Source organism: Halyomorpha halys, unplaced genomic scaffold, assembly GCF_000696795.3.
Source record: "Halyomorpha halys isolate HHAL.00 unplaced genomic scaffold, Hhal_1.1 Scaffold712.1, whole genome shotgun sequence".
In the NCBI taxonomy this organism is placed as follows: domain Eukaryota; kingdom Metazoa; phylum Arthropoda; class Insecta; order Hemiptera; family Pentatomidae; genus Halyomorpha; species Halyomorpha halys.
In genome coordinates, this window is record NW_027111091.1 from 272806 (window position 1) to 297685 (window position 24880).

The 24880-nt window shown below is 29.3% G+C and overlaps 3 protein-coding genes across 11 annotated transcripts in view; 2 read left to right on the forward strand and 1 right to left on the reverse strand.

The window, feature by feature from the left end:
- Positions 1–2310, forward strand: part of LOC106685589 (zinc finger X-chromosomal protein) — an 8144-nt gene extending 5834 nt beyond the window's left edge. For both annotated transcript variants that reach the window (XM_014428356.3, XM_014428357.3), the window contains exon 7: positions 948–2310. In XM_014428356.3, coding sequence (XP_014283842.1) covers positions 948–2218 — 1271 coding nt within the window. In that variant the 3' untranslated portion in view covers positions 2219–2310. The remainder of the gene's footprint in view (positions 1–947) is intronic.
- The window catches only part of LOC106685585 (angiotensin-converting enzyme), a 111627-nt gene extending 108005 nt beyond the window's left edge, over positions 1–3622 (reverse strand). The window contains exon 1 of the mRNA XM_067049169.1: positions 3603–3622. Within this exon, the coding sequence (XP_066905270.1) occupies positions 3603–3607 (5 nt within the window). The 5' untranslated portion in view covers positions 3608–3622. The remainder of the gene's footprint in view (positions 1–3602) is intronic.
- Positions 3623–4426: 804 nt separating this feature from the next.
- shep (alan shepard) overlaps positions 4427–24880 on the forward strand; it is a 535390-nt gene continuing 514936 nt past the window's right edge. For 4 of the 8 annotated variants that reach the window (XM_067049174.1, XM_067049171.1, XM_067049172.1 and 1 more), the window contains exons 1-3: positions 4428–4660; positions 8117–8185; positions 14343–14453. Coding sequence is in view for 5 of the 8 variants with exons in the window: in XM_067049171.1 (XP_066905272.1) it covers positions 14352–14453 (102 nt within the window). In the remaining 3 variants the exon portion in view is untranslated. Of the gene's footprint in view, positions 4661–8116; positions 8186–14342; positions 14454–24880 lie in introns of all 8 variants that reach the window. The other 4 variants (XM_067049178.1, XM_067049177.1, XM_067049170.1 and 1 more) reach the window with 3 other exon arrangements.

Sequence of the window (24880 nt, forward strand, 5' to 3'; positions counted from 1 at the left end):
GTTTTTTTTTTACCGCACCCGGACCATATTCCATTCATCTATACAAACGGTCAATCAATAATCTTCCAGTAGGGAATTTATATTATACCTTTTCATTAAATAAGAATACATTTAAGTTGTTCCATAATGTATATCAAATTTAAATTCTGATAATCTCATAATAAGACATATTTTAAACTTACTGTAGAATATGAGGTGAGAAATGATTTTAATTAAGGTTTTAAGATTAAGGTTCAATTCCTTTTTATATGTTATATTGTTTTTTCACTTATTAGCTGTTGAAATTTCACAGTTTTCCCTCATTTTCAAAGCATACCTTTCATGTTTTAACAATATAAATGTTATCATAAATTTAAATTATAGTCATCTAACTTCAATATTAAGCCTACAACCCTTCTAAATATTCTGCCTATAACCCATGGCAGTTTGTTCAACTTCTTACATTCAATACTTCTATGAAATAATAAAATAATAGTAAATAGTAGAGCTAATGGACTGGGATCGTGGACGAAACATTTTAATTTAGATGACTACAATTTAAATTAATCGTAGTTTGCTTTAATAGTACCTCTTGAAAAAAAAGGAATTTTTTTAAAATTTTGAATTGGACATATTCCAAAAATTGCACTGTAGACTGGAATTAATTGGGGTTATCTTACAGACCAAAAGCTAATACGGCTGTCATAAAGTATCCCATTCTACTATAATGATGCATAAAAATGAATGAAGTTTGATCTTATTATCCTAATTGAAAGTTAAAACAAAATTGGAAGGAAGGTTATAAATGACTTTTGTTTTGTTCCCATTTAATAAAGGCATATAGGTATCAACACCCTCATTATCATCTCCTTGAACCGCAGCAGTACTGATTTAAAAATAATAATAATTGTTTTAAATACTTATATTATTGTTTATTGAGATGTCTTTTTTTTTTTTTTTTTTTTCAGTTTCCAGATCTAAAAGTTTAGATATAATTTGCTATAGCTGTGGAAAACAATTTGATTGTTTGAGTTCACTTCAAGATCATGCCAGAGCAAATGGAACAAGACAGGCAAGAGATATAGGCAGAGAGCCTGTTTGGAAAAAACATACATGCTGCATTTGTGGTTACACCACTGAAAAAATTTGGAGCCTCAAGACTCATATCACTTCTATTCATGAGGGTAAAAGGCCTTTTATTTGTCCTCATTGTGATTACAGTTGTACACAGTTGGGAAATCTAAGGTCTCACATCAGATCTCAACATACCAAAGAGAAACCTTTTGCTTGTAAAGAATGCGACTACAAGGCAACTGGTTCAGCAGCACTGAAGCGACATGTTATGTACAAACATACAAAAGAAAAACCCTATCAGTGTAATCATTGTATTTTTAAAGGAACAACTTCAGCTGCCCTAAAGTGCCATGTAATGTCAGTCCATACTAAAGAAAGGCCGTACGGTTGTGAATATTGTGACTACCGAGCTTCACAGTATGGGGCTTGGAAACAACATGTTTTAAATGCACATACAAAAGAGAAACCATACCAATGCACATATTGTGACTATAGTTCGACCAAGTTTGACACTTTGCAAACACACATAAAAAATAAGCATGTTTATGAACCTTCTTTTCAGTGTCCTCATTGTGATGTAATACTCGATCATACATCGTTACTTGTTGCTCACATACAAGAATTTCACTCTAATAATGTCAGTAATCATCACTGTCCTTATTGTGAGCATATTGGTGTATCAGAAGAAGCCATTAAAGAACATATTCAAACAAAACATGCTCAGAAAAAGACTCAGCAGTGTCCATTTTGTGGTGTTACAGCATTGAGTTTTGGCGGTCTAAAACGTCACATTAAAGTGGTTCATGTGAAACATAAGTATTACGTGTGTGTTTATTGCAATTACAGGGCTTCTTTACCTGAAGACTTGGAAAGTCATGTGTCAATAACACATGCTGAAGAGAAGAAAAAACTTTGTTGTTGTCAGTGCGATTTTAGGGCCAACACTTATGCTGAGCTTACTGAACATATAATGTCAGAACATTTGCAGCACAACCCTTGCCATTGTCCATTTTGTTCTCATGTTGATATCTCCAGTGAAGGTCTTGCTGCTCATATTCGATCTATGCATGCAAAACAAAAAATGTACAGGTGTCCTCATTGTGACTTTAGTACTGCTTCTAGTCAACAGGATGTACAAAATCATATAATGACTGTACATGAATAAGCCTTGTAATTTATAATTCTATTTTTTGTACATTATATATATATTTTTGTAAATAGTATACATAAGTGCCAAAATTGTTTATAATATATATTTTGTAATACTTCGGATTTTTTTTCCCCCTAAAAATTCCTCTTTAAAATATGTTTTTTGGCCATTGAGTTTTTTAAATTAAATTAAGGATAGGATACAAAATAAATATAAATGCACATATCATTAAGTTAAGAGTGTTGAGAATGTAAGAAAAAGCCTAAGAACTGCCTCAATTTTTCAAAAACATCCGATTCATTTTAGAACAAATAAAAGAAAACTAAAAGTATTCTTGAAATACAACTTTAAATCAATATGAGTACATCAAATAATATAATTTTAGAGAAACATAATAAAATCATGCTTTTCTTAATAAAAAAAATCCTCTATTACTTTTCAAGAGAAGGAACCTCTTGTGGCATTCTTTTAATGAGTTTGTGTAACTTCTCAAATGGCATATTATCTCAAGAACTTTTCAGAAGCTCCCAAACATTTTTTGTAAAATTAGAGCATGATGTAACTAAACTAATGTTATTCAAACTGCCTTCATCTTGTTTTTGTTGTAAATATCCTTTAAACAGTTAATTTACATAACAGGTAGTACAAAACATTTTGTCCGGGAGTGTATAAATGAAGCAGATTGCCATAACTTTTAGTTTAGGATTGCAGTAGAATGAGGAGATGGTTCTTCGAAAAAGATAAAACTAACTTAATTAAACTTTGGTGACAATATACCAGAGTAATGGCATATGGTCCCTCTCAAGTAACTTTTTTACCCTCCTCACTTACATAAAAAAGTTAAAACATATAATATGTTCTTTGTTTATAAAGAAAATATTAAAGCATGTTAAAATAACTTATACATGGGCGTTGTTCCATTATAATACAGCAAACCAGAGAGTATTTTTAGATGAATAATCTAAAAAATTTGTTTTTATTTTCATTCAATGGAATAAGAAATTTGTATGGAGTCAAATAAAACAAGATGCAAGCTACTGAAAATAAATGTTAAAAAATATAAAGAAGACTATGATATTAAATATTTATTATTACATTATTGATTATGTATTGGAAATTATGTGAGAAAGTGGTATTATAAGAGGAATTTTAGTTAAATGCTACTAATAACTTGATCAGATTTATCTACTCGAACTTGATTGATTTCTAAACTTGGCTAATAATGTATATTTGTTGGTGTATAATTTACAACTAATATTTAGATAAGTTGATGAAACCTACTTAATTTAATCATTAGATGTGAAACTCAAGAATAAATGTGCTCAGGATCTTTTATAAGTAACTACAATCTGTAATAGTTGATAATTATTTTTAAATGATACAGTCATGCATTTATTACCTCATATCCAGATTCTTCTTCAGTAGGAATCGTCATTTCTTTGTGAAGAAAACGGATGCTATTGCGGAACAGCTTACATTAATAAAAAAAATTGGTATACTTTGGTTACTGAGCTGGAAAGCATTCCCGCTTAATTACTAATTTAAATTTTCAGTACACTTAAATAGTCTGAACTGCAATTTATCAAAAATATGCTTGTTGAATAATAAATATTTTATTTAAAATTCACATGAACTTAAATTAATTTCTAAATTAGGCACTAGTAAGTTAATCGATGTATATATATCTTACCAATTCGAAAGCTGAAATAAAATCTAGTCCAGTTTTAACTAATGAATTCATAAAAATTTGTCGAATTTTGTTATTGAAATCATGCAACCGTCAATAACAATTTACAAATGTTATAGTGTCGTTTAAAAATTGATTTAAAAAGTTCATTATTTCAAGTTATTACTGGTTAGAGAAAAAAACATGAATCCTGCCATTTAAATTTTTGATATACCGTGACGTATTTATAGAATGCATTAGTATATAAATTTTATTGTAATTAGAGGTACTGAACATTAATTATTATGATGTAATCAAATAGCGATTTACTTTTACTTTAAATTTTGTTGTGGAAGGGGGGCGCACATCCCTCAAGATAAATTATACCCTTATCACTGATTTAGTCATGGTGAATGAATGAATCTGATAGAAATAATAAATATTTTATGTTATATAAGATTATCTCAAAGACCAGAAAAATTCTTTCATCGGTTAATAAGTTTAATAAATAAAATATTACCGAGCTACCAAACTGTAATGACTGAATTTGTTCAGGGATGGGCCGTATCGCCTTGTCGGGGCGAAGTGTCAACTTGTGTTAGGGGTGTTTATGTGTCCATCTAGCTCTAATCTTTTTAAGTTACTGATTAACAGCATTATTGATTCAATTACCATTCGATAGAGAGACTGACGTTCGTGCCTTTTGAAATAATTTCATTTTAATTATCTAATCGTAAAATTCCGGTATTGATAACTGTTTTAGTTGTATTCCTACTAAGGAATATCTTTAGGTGAGTAAATTGATGATTTTCATTGTAACTTAACTTTGTTCTCTAGAAATCTCGTTCACAACTTGTGTTTACATTATTCATAACTTAAATACCTCTTTCTACAATCTGTGTTTCATTGTGGTGCATCTTCATAGATAAACATCGACACTATATTAACCGGTTTCGCTGTCATATTCTCGACATTAAGTTTAAAATTATAACTTGTGTTAGTTTTATCAAAATTATGTTAATTCAATCTAAATTTCGGATTTTAAGTTGTTTTAAAGTTAAAGCAGCTTCATTGTTATATTGCTCTGTTCAACTCAGTTTATGGTTATCTTTAAAGCCTATTAAGTATTGCTTTTTCAAATGTAATAGCTTGTCATTCACTATACCTATGTTAGACTTTGTTCTAACACCAATGCTGTTCTTTACAATTAACATTAACACTTGTTTGAATTAAAAACAAACCGACAACAAGTAATTCTTGAAATTAGCCTTCTTATTTTGCTTAAAATGTACCACTGATGCAATTTTGATGATTTAACCTAGATGATAAATCTTCATTTAACTCAAAATGAAAGGTTACCCCATAACATACTTATAAAGTTTGGTAACACCAGTTGTTTCATAGCAGTGGGAATATGTTTCATAAGTGATTAACAATTTTTAAGTGAATTTAATGTTTAAATTATTAAAGTTGAGTAAACTACTAGTATATCGACCAGCTTAGGCTTAAAAATTACTGGGTTGTTAGACCAAGAATACCTTGATAATGCTTCAAAGTAAATAAAGATACAAAATGGCTTTTGTTCATGTTTATGATTTTTATTTGTATATAGTGATTGTGTTAGTATATTAGTTCCTAATGGTTTTTCAGTATTTCTCTTCCCCATTAGTTGTCTTTTTTGGAATGATTTAAAACCATTCCAAACTTTTTGACCTAGGAAGTAATTGCAGTTTTAGTTTTTTATCTCCATGTTATGTTATCCTTTTATTATATGAGATTAACCAATGTGCAAGTATTGAATCTAAGTTAAGTGCTGTATTAAAATAAATTATACAGTTAACATTTGAGTGTAAACATTTAATTTTTGTCAAAAGAGGAGTTGTTCTTTAAAATAGTAAAAAAGAAAAATGATCTTCATTAAGGGAGATGGCTTTATTTATTCTTCAGTTGATTTTATTCTATTAATTTTATAACTAGAAATAATTACGATGACTTATGATGTTACTCATTCTTAGAATTTTCAAGTACAAATTATAATTAGGAATATGAATTGGAACTCGGTTATTTATATTTTACCTGATCCTGTCATCAAGTAATTTTAAATAAATTATTATTATGAAGGATAACATTCACAAAAAATATAATTATACTGTTTTAAAGGGTCTGAAACCATTCATTTAAACAAATACCTTTAATGGAACTAGTTTGTTGTGTTGAAAGGATGTTCTTTACAGAAGTTTTTATGTTTCTATTTGATTTAATCTTAGAAATATTTGTGAACAACTTAACTTCCCAAACATTTTTACGTAACGATCAATTTTAAGTATTGTTTAAAAGACCTCTTGATTTGTCATTTATTTTTCTCAATGTTTTCAGGAATATGAGTTAGAATTCATCTTTTTATATGTATATTTTATATCCTATTCTGTCATCAAGTAATTTAAAATAAATTATTATTATTATTATAATTTTTGTGAATAACAGGTAACTTGTCAATCATTGTTACCTCAAGATTAAGTTATGTTTAAAAAATTTCTTTATTAGTAAATTTATTTTTCAGTTATGTTAGTGCATTTTATTATTTTAGGTTTAGAATTAATTAATTAACTTTTTGCTTGATTTTATATATATAAAATATTTTTTATAATATGAATATGATTTAATATTATTTTTGTGTTTCTATATTGGCACTATTGGGTTCATATTGTATAGCAGTGAAAATGGCCAACAGGAAGTAGGTTCTCTTAGAATTTTTTCTTTATTTAATCTTAGTGCTATTCATTGATATTTATATTATATCATCTAAATATTTATTGGCTTATAGTTATAGCTAGTTAGTTCATTAGTTTTTATATATAGTTCTGCAGTTTACTTTGCTGAGATCTTCCCTCCCAAAGTAAGGATGAACATTTAGAAATGATGAAAAATCTCTTCCTTTTTTTTTTCGTTGATATTATTAAATTTTTAAAGCTATTAAATGCTTTTATCATATTGTTACCTAAATTTTAACTGATTTTTTAAAAATTTGGTATGTTATACTGATATTCTGTTTGTTTTTTAATATTGAAAAAAAAATTATGTTATTGATTCCGTAAAAATCATGGCTTGAAAATTTATAATATCAGCATGTGTGTGTGTATTATATCTCTGAATTTTATATGATTTTAAGGATGCAAACTTAATTTTGCAAAAAGGATGTATGTAAGTTTTCAAGGATTAGAATTTTGTTTTTCAGAAATACTCCTAGGTTTTTGTCAAGAGAGAATTTTGTATCCTAAGATAAAATTTAAATTTGGTTCATTTAACATAAGAAACCAGTACTTAGGTTATTGGACTACTTCACCTCTATATTTCAGTAAAAAAAAAGATGGGTCAGTTCATGTGGAACAGTGATTTAGTCTCGAGTTTGTGCTTTTCACTGTTTGGTACAACTGAAAGGATTTGTTTGGATTGGTACACAAGATTGATAAGACTGAAACTAATAGGCGGCCTTACTGCTCCACTCATATTTATTGTTCATACATATTTATTTTTCTTTGTACCTTGTAAATCTGAGATTGGACTAATAAATTTGTATAACTTATAATTTGTTAGCCTCATTCCTAAAAAAACATTTTTTATATTTGATTAGATTAAATATAAGTGCGTGTGAATATGTTTCCCTTCAGACAAACGATGAAGAATAAAATATTAAGGAGTTTAAAGTTTTTACATTTTAAATAAAAATGTTAATCAACTTTTCTTTATTCCATTAAATTGATTGACAATGTTTCTCTCTATTTTTTTTTTTATTAGAAACTTATAAGTATTATCTATATTTGTGATAATAATTTTTTTCTTCTTTCACCCTACCTTTTAGATTATTTTAGTGGAGAGGTGTGTTGAGCCAGGACTGTCACAATTGCATGATATTAGCTCTGCTTGTCAGATTTGTCTGCATAATTTTTAATGACTAAAATGTATACTTAATTTTTTCAATTCAAATTAATTCAAAAAGGATTATATGTTAGGCATGCTCAGTTCTTCATTCATATCTTAGGTAGATTACTGGAACTTTTATCAAACACTCAGATACTATGACTGCAGACTACATTCTCTTAAAGAGTTCATTTATCATGAACCAAAATTATTGAGTCGATAAAAATTTTTTTTATTAAAATCAAGGAATATATTTATTTGTATTTATATATGTTGTAATGGATTTTTAAATTTGTTTTTAATAATGTATTATTTTTTTTTTGTTCCAGTTTATGTCCGTATGATGCATTTGGGTCTCTTACCCATTATAGTCTATACATAACCATTTCTACTAAAAGGTAAGTTAATCGATATTTAGACTAAATACAAGCTTTATCTATTATATATTAGTTTTCTTTTAATATTCAAGTTGTAGAAATGTCAGTTGAACAATCTATTATGAGATTGAATTTTGAATAGTTAGATTTATCGAAGTTCATTCATCTTTTTTTTTAAAATTTATATCATATCATATTCATATTATATTTGACATACATTTCTCGAGGATTATTTGTTAAATTCCTTTGCTATTTTAGGAGTTAAATATAGAATCATCTAGTATAAGATCAGAAAAATCCTAAGAACCTAGAAAATATTTTAAACAAAATATCAAAAATGAGGATTAATGTTTTATAGAAAAAATATTTCTATGTTATTATTTAGAACAAAATATGGCTCTTTTACAAGTAAATCATATAAGATAATAACTAAATTAAAAAATAATTATTAAGAAACAAAGTAACGAAACAAACAATGAAACGTTTACTATAATTAATGAGTTGGTTATGTTGGTCTGGTGAGCTAGCTCTATATTTTGACCCTTAGGACGTAATGGTGGTGTATAGCCTCCTAAGCTAAAAAAGTTTGAAAACAAATGGTTGAGAATAATTATTTATTATTTAATTAGTCATATCACCTTTATGAAAAATCTAGCTTTTTAAGTTAATTTAATTGTATAACCTTTCAGGAGAGTAACTAAAATTATGTTGATTTTATAGCATTAAAACTAAATTAATTATTGACTAGAACAACATAATCTAGCTGTAACTAAATATAAATTATAATATGGAACCTGTGTTGAAATGAATTTTTTTCTCTTTGGATGACTTTAAAAGGCGTTTAGACTTTATATTTGTTAGGATTCTATTGATTTAATGTAATATATCAGTCTACTGATAAAATTTAATATACAATATGAAATTTCAATTTTTAGTGCCATATATCCATTCCATTTTCTAGACTTACTTTGTATTTTAACGAATTGATGGTTAGGTGAAGTACTCGTATAAACACATATGAGGTCTGTTATTCCTTTCTTGGAAATATTTTAGCCAAATATGTATCTTAACCAGTATCTTATCTTTATTTAATTCAACAAAATTTATTATTTTTTGTTGTGCTACAGCAATGAAAGGTGATCTTTTTTAATCATTTATTCTTCTATAAATATGTTTTGATTTAATATGTATTAAATTCTCTTTATCTATATAGTTAAATAAGTTGTTAGGAATATTAAACACTTTATAGGCATTTAGAGATTGGGTAGCCCTGGAATCGATCGAGTTGTAAATGAATGTTTTGCTTCTCGGTAAGATGTATTTGGTCTCTTCTCATATTTCAAACTCATGTTAATGGGAAGGAAAATGTTTGTTGTAGTAGTAATGGTGTGTCTGTGGTTTGATGTATGAAAGTCTCATGGTATGTGATGTTGTGAAGTCTGTGGGTAGTGTAAATAGTTGATGGAGACTTTTTCTTCTTCTGCTTAACCCAGAAACAACGGATTTTCTTAGATATGCAAACATCTCACATTATGAACCATTCACATCCTCCCATCCTCTGCCCAGTCAGGCTTTCAATAATTATAGTTTGTCCTTTTATATATTTTTCAGTCTGGTTTCTTAGTTCATTCTTTATTAGTCTGTCATATCTTTTTGGACTTAGTTATATATCCGACTTGAATTTTGATCAAGATTACTCTACATTACAAGATTACTCTTTTGAACATTTGCTTTCTATAATACTTCGGTGTTAGTGAAATCATACTAAAATATTGTAATCTAGTCAAGCTTTGTATGGGTTCCATTGCTTTATGGGCATACATTTTTTTTTTTCCCTAAGAATATATGAACAGAACCATGTGCACTAGAAAATAATTAAAGACATGGATAGAGGTGATTTGTGAAATTTTAGGAAGAATAGAGAATTTTGCTTTGAAGAATATTTTGAACAATCCTTTCTACATAGCACCTTGTTAGATGTTTCTTACGCTTAAATAGTAGTAATGATCAGAAGTTAAAAATTAAGTTTTCAAACCTAAAAGGCAATTAATTGAAATTTTTTAAGAATGTCATGTTCATAACATAACACCCTTATCTATGCATCTCTTTAATGAAAGTTCATTTAAATTTAGCCCAAACTAAATTATGGTTTTGGATCATCTTAATGAAAAAGTAAAGTAAGTTAAAAACCAGGGTAGGAAGTCAATTAGTTTGGAGCTACAGTGCTTACTGGAAGTTTATATATTAAGTTTACCAATGGACCTTGATTCTTGGCATATATAATCTTGATATATGATGTAAGTGTTGTAGTCACTCAGAACATGTCTTAGGTGCAAGCTCCAGTGGGTGTTTGTGACAGTGGTATGCCTATGTTTGGATTGTGAATGGGATGGAATATATGAATATGAGATTATATTGTATGGATAAAAAATCCGTTTTTAAAAAAGTTACTAATTAATGAAATATTTCATGTTAATTTTATTTGTATTGTCTCCATTTAATAATTTTATTCATTGCTACATTGTTTTTGATTAAGTGTATAAACATTTATCGTGTTTCCCTTCCATGTCTGCTTTAAGAAATAGATTGGACTGATTCATTATTTTACTTATACATTAATTTTTGTAGTCATACTGTAGAGATATGAATGTGGCTTGTACTTGATTTATCTATCCACTAAGTTATTTTTTCTATCATTGTATTTGAAGACATTAGTTGAGGCAGCTAGAATAAAATATATAAATAATGGCATCAGTCCCGGCCTTTCAGCAACCTGCAACTGTGCCCACAGGTATTCACAACTTGTTGGGAATCGTGAAAAATTACAATACATATAAGAAGAATTAATTTCAGTTTATTAATTAAGCAAACAAAATAAGAGACATACTGAATATAATTCATATTGTGTATATATAAATAGTTATGTATAAATAGTAGTTTCAAATTGACCTTAACTGAAACAGCCTTGATGAAACTCTATAAAGTGGGGTGAAATGTCGGGAAATAAACAGTTGTTAATTATTTTTGTTTCTCTTTTGGCCGCAACCCTGACCATCTTTTTCATTATTTGGATATAATTCAATTTCAATATTAAATTTTATACAACAGTTTAAGGTTTTTTTGTTTTTTTTTTAAGGGAATAGGAGAATGACATATTTTTCAGGGACACCAAATTTTTAGTGTCAGCACTGGTGGGAGTAGATATTTTGATGTTAATATACTGTAATGGTTAGAATATGTTAGTAACCTATGTGATAACTATTTGATTCGGTAAAAAATGGTGGGGTAGAGGATAAACAAAAATAAAAGGTATTACTTGAATTATGGAACCTTCTGTATTTATTGATTCACTTTGTGGTGATTAAATATTTTTCGATAATTTGATGGCTGTGCATGTTGGGTCCACGTTGCCAGATTACCTGGTTCAGAATGTTTTCCTAATATTTATTTCAGGGCACCTTTAATATATGAATCTTGCTTGATATTCCATTATTGGTGTTGTATATGACTGTAATCAAAGTCTTGCTCAAAGAAAAATAAAATAAAATATATATGTATATTCATTAGTCAGTCAAGTTCCCTTTAATATGAGGCTTGGTGGATCAATAGTCTTCCTAGCAGAAATATACTGAATTTCAGGTATTGGTATCTGTCTATGTTGTGGACACCTATATATTTTTTTAAATTATGATTTAATTATTTCGTTATTTTATTGAATTTACCAAACAATGAGCTTGGTAATTTGATTTGTGAAAATTATGTTATTTGTATATGAATAAACAAAAGCCCGAAGTGTCTTAACTTAATGTTCATAACTAACCAGTCGAAGTTTTTTCAAATAAAAGAATTCATAAAACATCATAGTTACATCATATCACTTAATAAAGACTGTATGAAATAATATGTTAGTGCTGAGATTAATGTTGTTTTTAAACTTCAGTTTTGGGATGAAAAACAATAAAATTAATCACTGTTTGTTTTACCTAGTTTGAGAAGATCCCTAATTAAATTTTTTGGGTTAGTACAAAATAAGTTTTAAATATCAATCATTTCTATAAACATGGTAGGTATAGTGGAGATCCTCGATAATTGAAGATTAGATCATATATTCTCATACAATCTTTTCCAATTGGAAGGTTATTCATTATTTTCCATATAAGTTCTTTATTATGATATCGGTCCTATAATTTCTCATGAAACATGTTTTTCTTTCATCTACGTTTAGGGGCTCTCCCCATTTCCGGGATGACACATGTTAAAAGTAGTTTCATCGTCCTAATTCATATAAAATACTTTGTCATAATTTAGTTAAATTATGAATTTTTTAACTAAATGTATTTGATATGGATTAGGACTATGTTTTAGATGTATCATCCTGAAGATGGGGGCTCTAATCTTCCATGTGAATGTTTAACATCTCAAGATTCATCATCACAATCTCTTTTTGTTATATATTTTTTGCTCTGATTAGATTTATGGAGGATTAATGCTCAAATACTATGAATTATTAATGGGTTCTTGTTTTATGAGTTTAATTATGTGAGAAAAGTCCTAGTAGTGTTGTTATTTGTGTATAACTTCTATTTGGCAGGGATAACCAATATCGCTGGACTAACTAAAGATTTATTTTCAGAAAAAACACCAGTAATAACGTTAGCTCTTGTTTCAATCACTTCAGTCTAGGGTTAACCAAAATATGCAGTGATTGATATTTATTGTAGACTGGTTCTGGACTGGACTGTATATAATGGATTTAAAACAATGAAGCATGGTGAAATAGGGAGAGAAGCCTCTGTTCTTGAAATGAATTATAACAATTTATTTGACTAAGCCAATGGGTTGCACAACAGGGGTTAGTTGTTAGTATATAATTTTGATTATTGATTTAAATGGTATTACATAAAATAGTAGAAGATATTGCAGTTTACTCAGTGGTAATTGTTGATGTACTATTGATGTTTTTATGATGCATATTCTGGTTCTCTTCTCCCCTTCATCCTGTCAATGTCCTTTCGCCTGAATGTGGTGAAGAAACTACTCACTCATCCTGAGTGGTTGATCTGAGCCAGAAAATGATGTGGCTCTGATGGCGACTGTGTTCACTTTTCTGTTTTTACTTCTTCTGATTCACTGGTACTGAGAGCCTAGTGTTTCATTTGCTTGCCACTAGATGACAGCGCCTTAAGATCTTATTCAAAATGTTAGAGAGGTGTCTTCCTCAAACAGCTCTAATAACTTTTCTTTTCCTAAAACAAAGATTTATTTATGCCTTGCTATCCAACATTTTGTACCAATATTTAATATTGTGTGTCAAATAAAATATTAATAGTAATGTGAAATTTTCCAAGATTGATAGTGATTTTTAATGGTAGGAAAATTTTAATATAATTTTGTCATTGTATCATTGTAGTTTAAGTTATTGGCCAGTACCAGGTATGTGTTAGTGAAGGTTTTATTGTATATTAGATAGCAATGGTGGCTGTTACTTTATATGTTTTTTTAATTTGTGAATGCTAAAATTTATAATCACTGAAAATGCATGTATTATCTTTTTAGCTTTTTCTATTTTTTTTTTTTTCACCTTATGAATTCTTATGGATTTGATGTTCACTTTAGAGAGGAATATTAAATTTATTATATCCTGGAAGATTATAAGACTATAAATTTATTATAGCTTTGAATGATTCATTTGTGCAGTTCATTCTATTATACATATTGTTTACACTATTCTTTTATCTAATAGTTGCAGTTTTAATATTAATTCAGAGTTTAAATTTTTGAAGTTTTGTCGATTATTTTTTGGAATATCGCTATACTTAATATTTTTAGTTAATAATAACCACTTTACTTTGAGCAGGGTTTTATTTTACTTCTTTATTAAGAACTATTTGGTATTAAATTAATATTATTGTCTGATATATTTAATGAGATGAACATTTCTTGGATAATTTTCTTTCTTTTAAAATTTGATTAAAGGAATTGTTCTTAAATAAAAAAAAAGTTAAATAAACTCAGACTATCTATTGGTATTAATTTAATAGTTAATTTTCTGTACATAATGGTATTACATGATCATTGTAAATAAGATCATTTTCCCTCTTATTATCAAGCTCCCATTCAGGTTGCTGGTCTGCTTGCATGTTGCCTGTCCTCCCTTTGACACAATATTTTCTTGCAGGATTGCTGAATGCTTACGATGCACCAGTCAGCCGGTACTACATATTACCGGCCACAAGCGGCCCAGCGTCCGCCCAGGCCTCCGCACTTCTCGGCACAACCATATGCAAACGTAAGTTTTATCTGCTTCAAGCTTCTACTTTTTCTGTATATAAAATCATATCTGTTTCATTTCTCCATATGTATTGATAACCAAACGCCAAGTACTTTTCAAGCTAACAGCCCTGATGAAGGCTAGAAACTCTAGCCGAAACATTGGCACAATTAAATAAGTTACATTAACTTATTTGTGTTTCATTTTGACCGCACCCTCAACCATCTTCTCCTCATACATGTTTTATAATATTTTTAATATTATAGCACCCTCCTAAGAAAGAACACAGTTTCTTACTACCCAAAATAGTCTCTAGTTTTTATTAAAATGATGAAAATTATTGTATTTACTGTTTTAAAACAAACTAAACTTAAGAATTCATTTTTCTGATTACATTTATGTGACAATCTCAAAAATGACTTTAAGTAAAACACTTTATTCTTCTAAACAGTATAATCATAACATTTCTAAGCCTCTTTATACAGTCTTGCAGGTGATATAACATTATGGTTTACTTATAAATTTAAATGTAGAAGTAAAACAGTTTAAATGGTTGAATTGCTAGTGTTTCACAAATATGTACAAATTCTTCGTGCTAATGATATTATTATTAACCCTTTGCAATGGAAAATAGGTCCATAAAATTAATAGTAATAGTATATTTAATGTTACTTAGCTTTAATATTAAACACCGTAATGTTAGACATCACAAACTTGTTGCTTTATCTCTACTTATATATTCAATTTCGTAGCCTTAGCTTTCTAATAGTAAGGAAGTCCCTCTGACATTTTTTGGCCCAATTAATATCAAAGCCATGGTTGAGATTGACGATAAAAGCCATGGAACAAACCTTAATTCTGCAAAATAATCCATAATTAGTTCTTATGAATCATCATATGTTGTTGAAACCAATTTTCTATGAGCCACTCTACATAGTGTCAACATAAGTAACAACACAATGCAGTTGATTATCATTAGGACCATTGGTATTGCTTAAAAAAATCTGTCATTAAAGAAGGTTAACTGTCAGTATTTTTAGCTCATATTATTTCAAAACACTCATGGGATATTAAGAATAACTTGAGAGATTGAAATTGTTAATTCATTCAAAATGTAATGGTTACAAAGCTCTAGGATTGGTATCTCATTAATCCAATAATTTTTTGATGTTAGGAGCTCAAATTATTTAGAAATATTCACGAGATCTCATTCAATAATTTGTGCTATCAAACATGAAAATTGGCTATCAAAAACAAAAATCATTATATACCTACAAATGAGCAGGTTATGTCACACCTCCAAACACAATGCCCTCCCTCATTTGGCTCCGCAATTATCGGATAATTAACTCTAAGATACAAATTAAAAAAGTAAATGACAAAAAAAAAGAATTGAATAAATAAGAAGTCTACAAATGAGATGTATAATTCCAAACCCAGCTGTTTTTTTTTTTTTTTTTAAATTTTTTCAACGATTCATTTTTCCATATCTTGGATATGGATCATGGCTTGGATAAAAAAAGTCAAAACTGTTCATCTTTAGAGATTTTTATAATTTTTTATGTTGCCTGTCAAAGATTAAACTTTTACTTTGAAAATCAAAAACATGTTTAGGAAATTATTAAGAATTACTTTTTTTATCACAACCTTTAATTTCAGTTTTTAAATTCACTTTTCTGAATTTGGAATTTGGACATCATCTGTTGTTACTCAAAGTCATAGATATGCCTTGGCACATCTTGTATTTTTATTGTTTATATCTGTAACACTTATTGTATCCCAAAACCAATCCATTCCATGTTCAATTTTCTTCTTCTTTTGTTTATTTGATTAACAGTTACAGTACTCTAGATGTACTAGAGTATAAGTGTAGAGGTAAATAATTTTTGTTCTTTTTTTTTTTTACTTAAATAGTTACATAGCATATGATTTGATTTTTTAAAAATATTCTTTCATATTGTAATTATCTAAAACTATAACTAATCTATAACTATAATAAATCTATATCTCAAACTATAACTTAAAAAAAAATAAATATATATTAAAAATTTGAAATTGGGCTTGGCTGGATTTTGAATGGAACCTCAATTGTTCTCTTCTTATTTTGTTTATTTTTCATTTGCCTTCTTCAATTTCTTTTGATCTTGTCTCTTAAATCTCAAATTTAATTTTAGCCCTAAAATGGCTCCCATGTTTGAGTTAAAACTTTATCATTTTGAATTAAAAAATTATAACAATTGAGTCCTGATTATTTATGGTATGGTCAATAATTCATAAAAATTATTTCTGAACATTTATTTGAATAGAAATAAAATATGCTTACATATGTGAGAATAAGTAAAGAAAATATCTGATATATTTATATAATGAAAAATCTTTTGTCATCTTTCTACATCAGAATGGACCTTTTTTTATGTATCACCCTATCCATACAACAGTATGTATGCATACCTGTATACACATTCCCCCTTGCTTGCACATACATAAATGATGAGGATAGGACAGAGGCACAAGGAGGAGGAATGTAAACCATTCATGTAAATAAAATAAATAAGCCAGTGGCTCGACATTTATTTGCCTTCAAAAAGACGTAATTTAATTCAGTAACTCACCGTCCACGTCATTTCAAATTATATACAAATTTATTCTAATTGAGGCACTCTGTCGTAAAACATCGTAAATGAAAAAATTAAAACTTTTACATTTTAAAATGTTTGGTAATTACAGTGTTTTCCTTAAACACTAGTAAACAAATTATTTAATAATATTGTCAATTTAAAAAAAAAATACAAATTGACTTAAAATCTATTAAATTAGCTTTAAAGATTTCGATAATACCGAAAAATTCATTTCAGAATTAATGTCAAGATCCATGTTTTACGATCGAATGCCTCATTTCTTAACATCGATTTATTATATGATATCATGTATTCTCCATTCTAACTGGCAATGCAGTTGCTATTAAAAAGCTATTCCAAAGGCACCACATCTTACAGCATCATCAGTGGGGAAATCCCGTTTTAAATCTAATCTGCGTTGTCATCGGTCGCTAATGCAAGTCTACTTCTGCACTAGTTCATTTAGCTTTGTTAAACATGAAACTATCTCAACGTGTTTTTACTTTAGCTTACCGATACATGAAATATTTAGGAAGGGAACATATTACGATCTTAAAGAAATTCTAATCAGAGTTTTCACAGGTTTGAAGGTTCTCTGAGTTGAGTTCAAATAATCAAGTCTGACAAAACAGTGTATGTTTGTATGTGAACAGGTTAGATAAAAAAAATTGACTTTTGACTTTATATGTTTTATTCACAACTGTAAATAATATTTGTTTGATGTTTAGAAAAAACAATGTCTTGAAATCATGATGGTTAAGCTCATCCAATGATACCTCTATATTACATAATACATTTAGTAAATATGATCTTAGTTAAAATGGAGTGTTACAGGCATGTAGAGCAACTACTCATTGGTAACACTCTAATGACATTTTACATTAGCTGGTCTCGTGGCCATCTTCTTTTCCGGCGCCTCGGAGGATTGTCAGGAATGGAAGAGTATGCAAGGTTAGAAACTAGGGGGTTTGAGTGGTTAGGGAGTTTATAATGGAAGGAGTGATATCTTATTCGGGCTAGATCGGTTACATAGGGAACATTAAGGTCTTTGTGTATGATTTTATTTGTGAAAAAGTAAGGAGCATTGAGGATTTTGGATTGTAAGGATTGAATACGAGAGGAATTCGAAGGTTTAGTGGAGCCCCAAAACTCAACTCCATGTGTCCAGATTGGCCTTATTACAGTCATATAGATCAGTCTTTTGTAATGTGTTGGAAGTTTAGACCGTTTGTCTAGTAAGTGCTGTAAAAGTCGAAATCGACGGGCAGTGTCTTGTCTTTTCAGTCTCGTGTGAGGATTCCAGGTTAATCGTTTGTCCAAATGTAGTCCAAGGTAGCGGATCTGTTCGACAGGGGTAAGAGTAACATCATTAAATGGAACAGTAGGGCAGTCGATAGGTTTACGACGAAGGGTAAAGGTGATTTGATGGGATTTGTTGGAATTTATCTTGATTCTCCAATTACGACATTATTCTTCGAGGGCCCTCGACATTCGACATTCATGACATTCGAGAGTTTGGGATATAATTAATGGGTCATTATTAACTGCGAGCACACATGTGTCATCGGCATACGTGGTGAGGGTAGTGTTAGGATTGGTTGGGATGTCAGCTGTATAGACGGTGTACCACTAAAATTGAAATTTTAAAATCATTTTAAGAGATCCTTATTCTAGCTCCTTCCAGTTCTGGGCGGTCGAGCGTTATTCTGACCAAATCACCTCCTTGCCCCACTGTTAGTCTAGTAACAGTACTTCCTTACAGAGTACTGGACCCTTCATGGGTTGTAGCTGTACAGATTTTAATTATTCCAGCTCCTTCGTAAACGTTGTCTCGTATCAGGTAAGTATCCTGTTGATAGTCCTTGAATTAGAGGGTTAGTATGTATTAGAAGTATGTTGTGAAATCGTTTATATAGTGATTTAATGGTTATTTGTACGTAGGGAGTTCGTAAGTCTTTGTGTAAGTTCTTGTTACTGATGTAGGGGGAGCGCTACTTATCAGTCTTATTAATTACAAAGGTTTGTTGTGGACAAAGATTATATATAGATATAGAAGGTTCTAGTTTCGTTGCCATGACGAGGTGTATCTAGTTGAGCAACAAGTATTTTTTATTGTAGAATAATGCTCTGATGAGCGAAAATTTGGCTAGATGGATAAATAAATGGACTTGAGACTACAGTGGCCTTTTTGTGTACTTAAATTATTAGTATTTTAAATATTGATTCTTTAACAATTGGTCATTAAATAAATGACTAAGAGCATAATGTAAATTTTAGTAAACTGTTATATATTTTCATTTATGCCATACTTTTGCTAAAGAAAATTTTTAAAATATAAGTGTTATTAATTTATTATAACGTATATAAAATTATTTATTTTATAGAAAGTACTTATTATTCTATCTATTTCAACTAAGCATAAGTTTTGTTTTTTAGAAAGTTGGAGGTACAGTAATAAAATAAATACGTGAAGATGCAATCAGCGAAACCTCGTGTTTTTCCTTGTCTTAAGCATTCTGACGTTATTCGTATTCTTACATATTTCTTGTTTATATTTAGCGACATTATAAAAAAATTTCTACTCTAATACTTTCAATGATATCCCATTAGCAGACGTTACTTTTAAAGATTGTGTTAAAAGAAGAATCCGCCGTATCAAGGACAAAGTAGGAAATAGCTTTTCACATTTAATTGAGTCACTTCAACTTTATGCGTGTTAAAATATGCTTTTAGTAGTTATAACAGAACCTCCATATGGTCTCAATACTTTTTTTATTATCTTTTCACTCCTACGTTTCAACCATTAAAGAATTAAATCACAAATTTTTAAATATATTCCATTCATTATAAATTAATTTTAAAAACATTTTGAATAAATTACATTTTCTATCTTATTACACTATCACAGCCAAACATTGGTAAACAACATAATTGCAGGCCACTTTGCCTTTGTCAATTATTTATCATTAGTCAGTCACCTATAAAACTTTTTAAATTTTAAAACAGTATGTACTAATAAATTAATCTTCCTCATTAAGTGCTAAAATACCTATTATGCTCACAGTTACAATTATTACAACAGAAATTGTAAACAAATAATTGTATAGTAGTTTAGCACACTATACCGTATGGATGCTTTTGTTATACTACTAAAGAAACCTGCCTCAAACCAGAATTTTATTTATTTATCGATATGTTTTTATTTATCTTTAATAAATGCATAACCTACTTCTTTACGTGATGAATAAATATTAATAAATAAAGTAGTTAGAGTTCATACCTACTGAAGTAAATTTCAAGAAAAAAATAGTAAACACTAAATATGGAATAATAAAAGTGACCAGAAAATTTAAGTACATGGGGGAAATAATTTGTCACAACGGTTCTGAGAAAACGAGCATCCGAGGGAAAATCACAAAATTAGAAAGCTTTCAAACAGGCAAAATCTACAAACAACAGAACCACTCCTCCAATGCAAAGTTAAGGCATTACAACGTTGTGATAAGGCCTGTGATTTTATACGGGGTGGAGACCACATGCTTACCCAACTTCGAAAAGCTGCTTAAGATTGATAGAGAGGGGGATCTTAAGAATAATCTATCGGGCCAGGAAAACACAAGAAGGTTACAGGCTATGATCTAACGAAGAGATCTACAGAAAACTCCAAGACCTGGAAACCGAGATGAGAATCAGAAGGCTGATGTTCTATGGGCATATGAAGAGGATGAAGGAGGAAAGATTGAATAAGATCTTTAAAAAAAATTTTAGCTACATGAAAACATGGGAGGATACACAAGGCAAATGAGAGAGGAACTAAAGAGACTTAAAATTTCAGATACCGACTGTCTAGAGAGACGTAAAGGAAAACATTGAAAAATCTCACCAATATTGGAAGAGGGAAAAAGAGGGGTACGAAGTGGTCCGAAGAAAGAAAAGAAAGGCAGTGAAGGATCATGAAACTGCGATGGGAAGAAGGAAAATCAAGACTCCCAAAGAAGCCTAACCATTAATATCGACGTGGTTCTTAGTGGCTGATACGTGAAAAAAAGTAGTTAGAAAGTTTACAGTATATTATTAGCTAGGAGAATATTATAAATACCTTTGACATCGCATATGTGGTAATTTTAATGGTAGCAGTTTTTTGATTTATTGGAAAATATTTCTTCAGTATTCATTATTAGTCTTATTAGATTAAGATTAACTTATTTCAATTTTAACTAAGTAATATTATAAATACCAACTAGTTATACATTAATATTAAAGAGGATGTTATTATACCTGAGCACGTTTGGGCTCTGGAGGGCCTCCGGTTGAGAACGATGTGGGTTAACTTTGGTCAGTCAATATTTATTTCGCGGCGGCCCCGTGAAATGAATCTTGGCGTTTCCGCTCTGTAGCTGAATAGGTCCTCGATGGAGGACTTGAGCTATAAAAAATATACACAAACCATCTGAGCCCTGGAAGTGATTTAAATCGGTGCCGTGGGTGTTCCACAGTCCATAGAATGCTAGACATAACTTTATTCCCTGCCTATTTCACGACTACTATTACTTATTACTATTACTACTATAATATTATAATTTGTATAGATACCTTTTCCTTTCAAATCCACTTTACTTATCAGCTTAAAGTTTTCTTACTTATTTAGCTGGCAACAGAGTGAAGGTACTAAATTTTTAATTTTTTATTTGTTCATATTTTTTCCTGATATAGCTAGCAGCGGAGTTAAGGTACTGAATGAAGGGATTTTCTGATAATGCACTAATTCATAATTAATGACAGATTACAAAACAATATTGACAAAAAAAATATGTGCCAAGTTTAATTAAAAACTTAGCCCACATTTTTTAAAAATAAAAAATCCGTCATTCAGAAGATGTGTGCCTGAAATAAAACAAATACAATTTAATTGAAATAGTTTCAGCCAATTTTTGAGAAAAAGGGAACTTCGTTAAGGTTGTTAAAGGTTTCTAGTAGTGAACCCGCTAAGTTATTAATCATGTTATGATTGGTTTTTATATTTACAGTCCTATTTTTTTTCCTTATACTGAATCAAAAAAATTAAAACTCAATTTATCGTTTGTATTTAAATAGTTTTGAACTTGCATAACAACTTGGAACAATCTAAGTTGTAGGATTTTACTTTTACTTTCTGATTTTCCATCATTGAAAATTTTCAAACTTTTAAAACAATTTTGAAAAAATTGCGTTCTTCGCGATTCACTACTAACGGTTAAGGGTCTTTTAAGTTTTGGAAAGTAGTCTAGGAAATTAGGAAACAAACTAGTTATGAGATGCTACCGAATTTAACTTACCTTTGAACAACTTAATAATAAAAAGTTTCATGATTAATACATCGCTTAATTCTATCTATGTATTAGTTTTAGCATGTTGAGGGCTATTCTAAAAAAATAATTCATTTCTAAGACCTTTCCATATTTTAATGGAATCGGACAGTTATATAAATATTTAAGTTTTTTTTTTAATTGATAATTTAAAGTTTTTATCTGCCTGTGAAAATTGAAGTAAAAGCCATCATCTCAAGTGTGGACACCTGTTGATAAGAAAGTTTGTGACTTTAATAATAATGATTATAATTTCGCAATTCACAGTGAATTAAGAGGTCTAAAACTGTCGCTGTTATTTTTTTGTTTTTCTATCGTTAGGTTACTACTACTCCTACAAAGATAAACATAATTAAATATTTTGTAGTAAATTTAACTAGATTTAACTTGAGCGCTGGCAGACATCTGTACGTCCAATGGTTTCTGAAATGAAGTTTTTCATAAATCAAACTTATTTTCCGAACAATAATAAATCAATTTATTTTAGCAGATTATGAAACTACTATTCCTACGAAGGTAAAGGTCATAAACTTCTTTATAGTCCATTAAACTAGCTTTAATTTGAGTGCTAATAGACATCTGTACATCACATTCCTGAGATATAGATTCCTCCAAATAAATTAACTAACTACTAATTTTTCAGTAGATTTTTAAAAAATTTTGCTTTTCTCGAAGAAAAAGCTGTATCTCGAGAACTATTGGACGTAAATAGCTCTTTTAGGGCTAATATTTCAGCAAATTTACTCTTATTTAAATAATGTTCTCTTAGATTTTGTAGTGTTGTTGGTAGTTTTTAAGATATAGAGCTCCGAATGAAAAATTAATGTTTTTTTAAGGTTTTGAAACAGCCGCCATTTTTTATTCCCCCTACCTATACTTGGCAGACTCATCAGCTTTGACTATTAATTATACATAGTTTTCATTGAAGTAATCAGAAATTGGGGTGAGATAACTGGCATAGATAGGTGAATAGGAACCATTGTGGTTTACTTTGAATAATCTAGCAGTCCCGGGTGCCAGACTCGGTAAATATAATTACTTGAAATTCTATTCAATTCCCTGAAAAAGAAATCTCATTCGAGCCAGTTTTAGAAAAAAAAATGCTGTACATCTGATATTGTATCTACGTTCTTAAAAATATTTTTCGCAGGTTCTCAAGGGATCCGTTTACTTAGTTTTATTTATTTTTCTTAAACAATTCTAAAACTATATATATCCGAGAACATTCCAGATACTCCTCGGAATTGGAATTAAATATTTTAATAAGCCAAACGAAAAAGAAAAAAAATTAAATAATGTTCGTTCAGGATTTTTTCTTTCAAATCGTTAAGGAGTTAAGGAAAGTCGTGTAAAAGGATATGTTTATACGCAGCATATGTTTGCCTACGTAAGGCATTTCTTGTGGTAAGTTCGTTATCATTTTATTAAATAATAAAATATAAATTGTATATTTGTAATTGTTATTGAATATAGTTGTGACTTTTCCTGAAAGGTTCTAGTTGCAATTTTAATTACTATTTGAACTTAATTTACATTATAAAGGAAATATTCTCCATAACTATAAAATACATAAGGTACTTAATGATATGTAACATCTTCATAAGCATTCTTAACGTGAACATTATACAACATTATAGTCGTGCCATGAAGGTGTGAGTTGAAAGTAAGAATATTTTGTGTGGACATAAATCATATCTGCAGTTACCGTGGTTGTCGATTAGATGTGTATTGAGTATTTGATCCAGTGTTATTATAATCGTTTCGTTTATTATTTACTTGCGTATTATGATAACTACGTATATAATAAAGAACCTCTATGTGCCTCTTATTGTGACATTTCGAATATTGTATTATCCTTGGCCCGTGTCCATTTCTAAGTTATATCAGTAGAAAATTTATGATTAAAGCTTTAATAATTTTAGCAATGACTTAATGAATAGAGAAGGGGAGACATAAATAAATATTATCTTGAATGAGAGGGAGAGGTAAAACGTGATTAAAACCGTAGGGGTGGGGACTCCCCACTAGTTAATTATAAAACCGTGTCTTTATTATTCCATATTGTTCCTTAATTAGTCGGAAGACAGGTTGGATAAGTTGTGACCCGGCTACTGGTAATGAATTTGCTAGCTTGATGGCCCCATGAAGTTAGCTACCATGGGCAAATAAGTTTCAAGCTTGAATTTATAAATATTTACAACTGTATTGTGAAAGGCTCATTACAATATGGCTATTTGCACAATGTTAATTAGGGAAATGCATACAACGTGTATTTGAAATAATCCAGGGGATGACTTGTTTTCAAATTGCTTGCCTTATCGGCATCCTTGTTGATGTAATGTTTTATGAAATTAATTCCTGATCAAAATCAGCTCTCCTTTCAACTGATTTTTCGACCTGTTACTGAAGTAGCACGTCGTTATTTTTATTATTATTTTATTTTTTTAAATTCATGTATCTCTTTGTATAAACTGATCTAGTG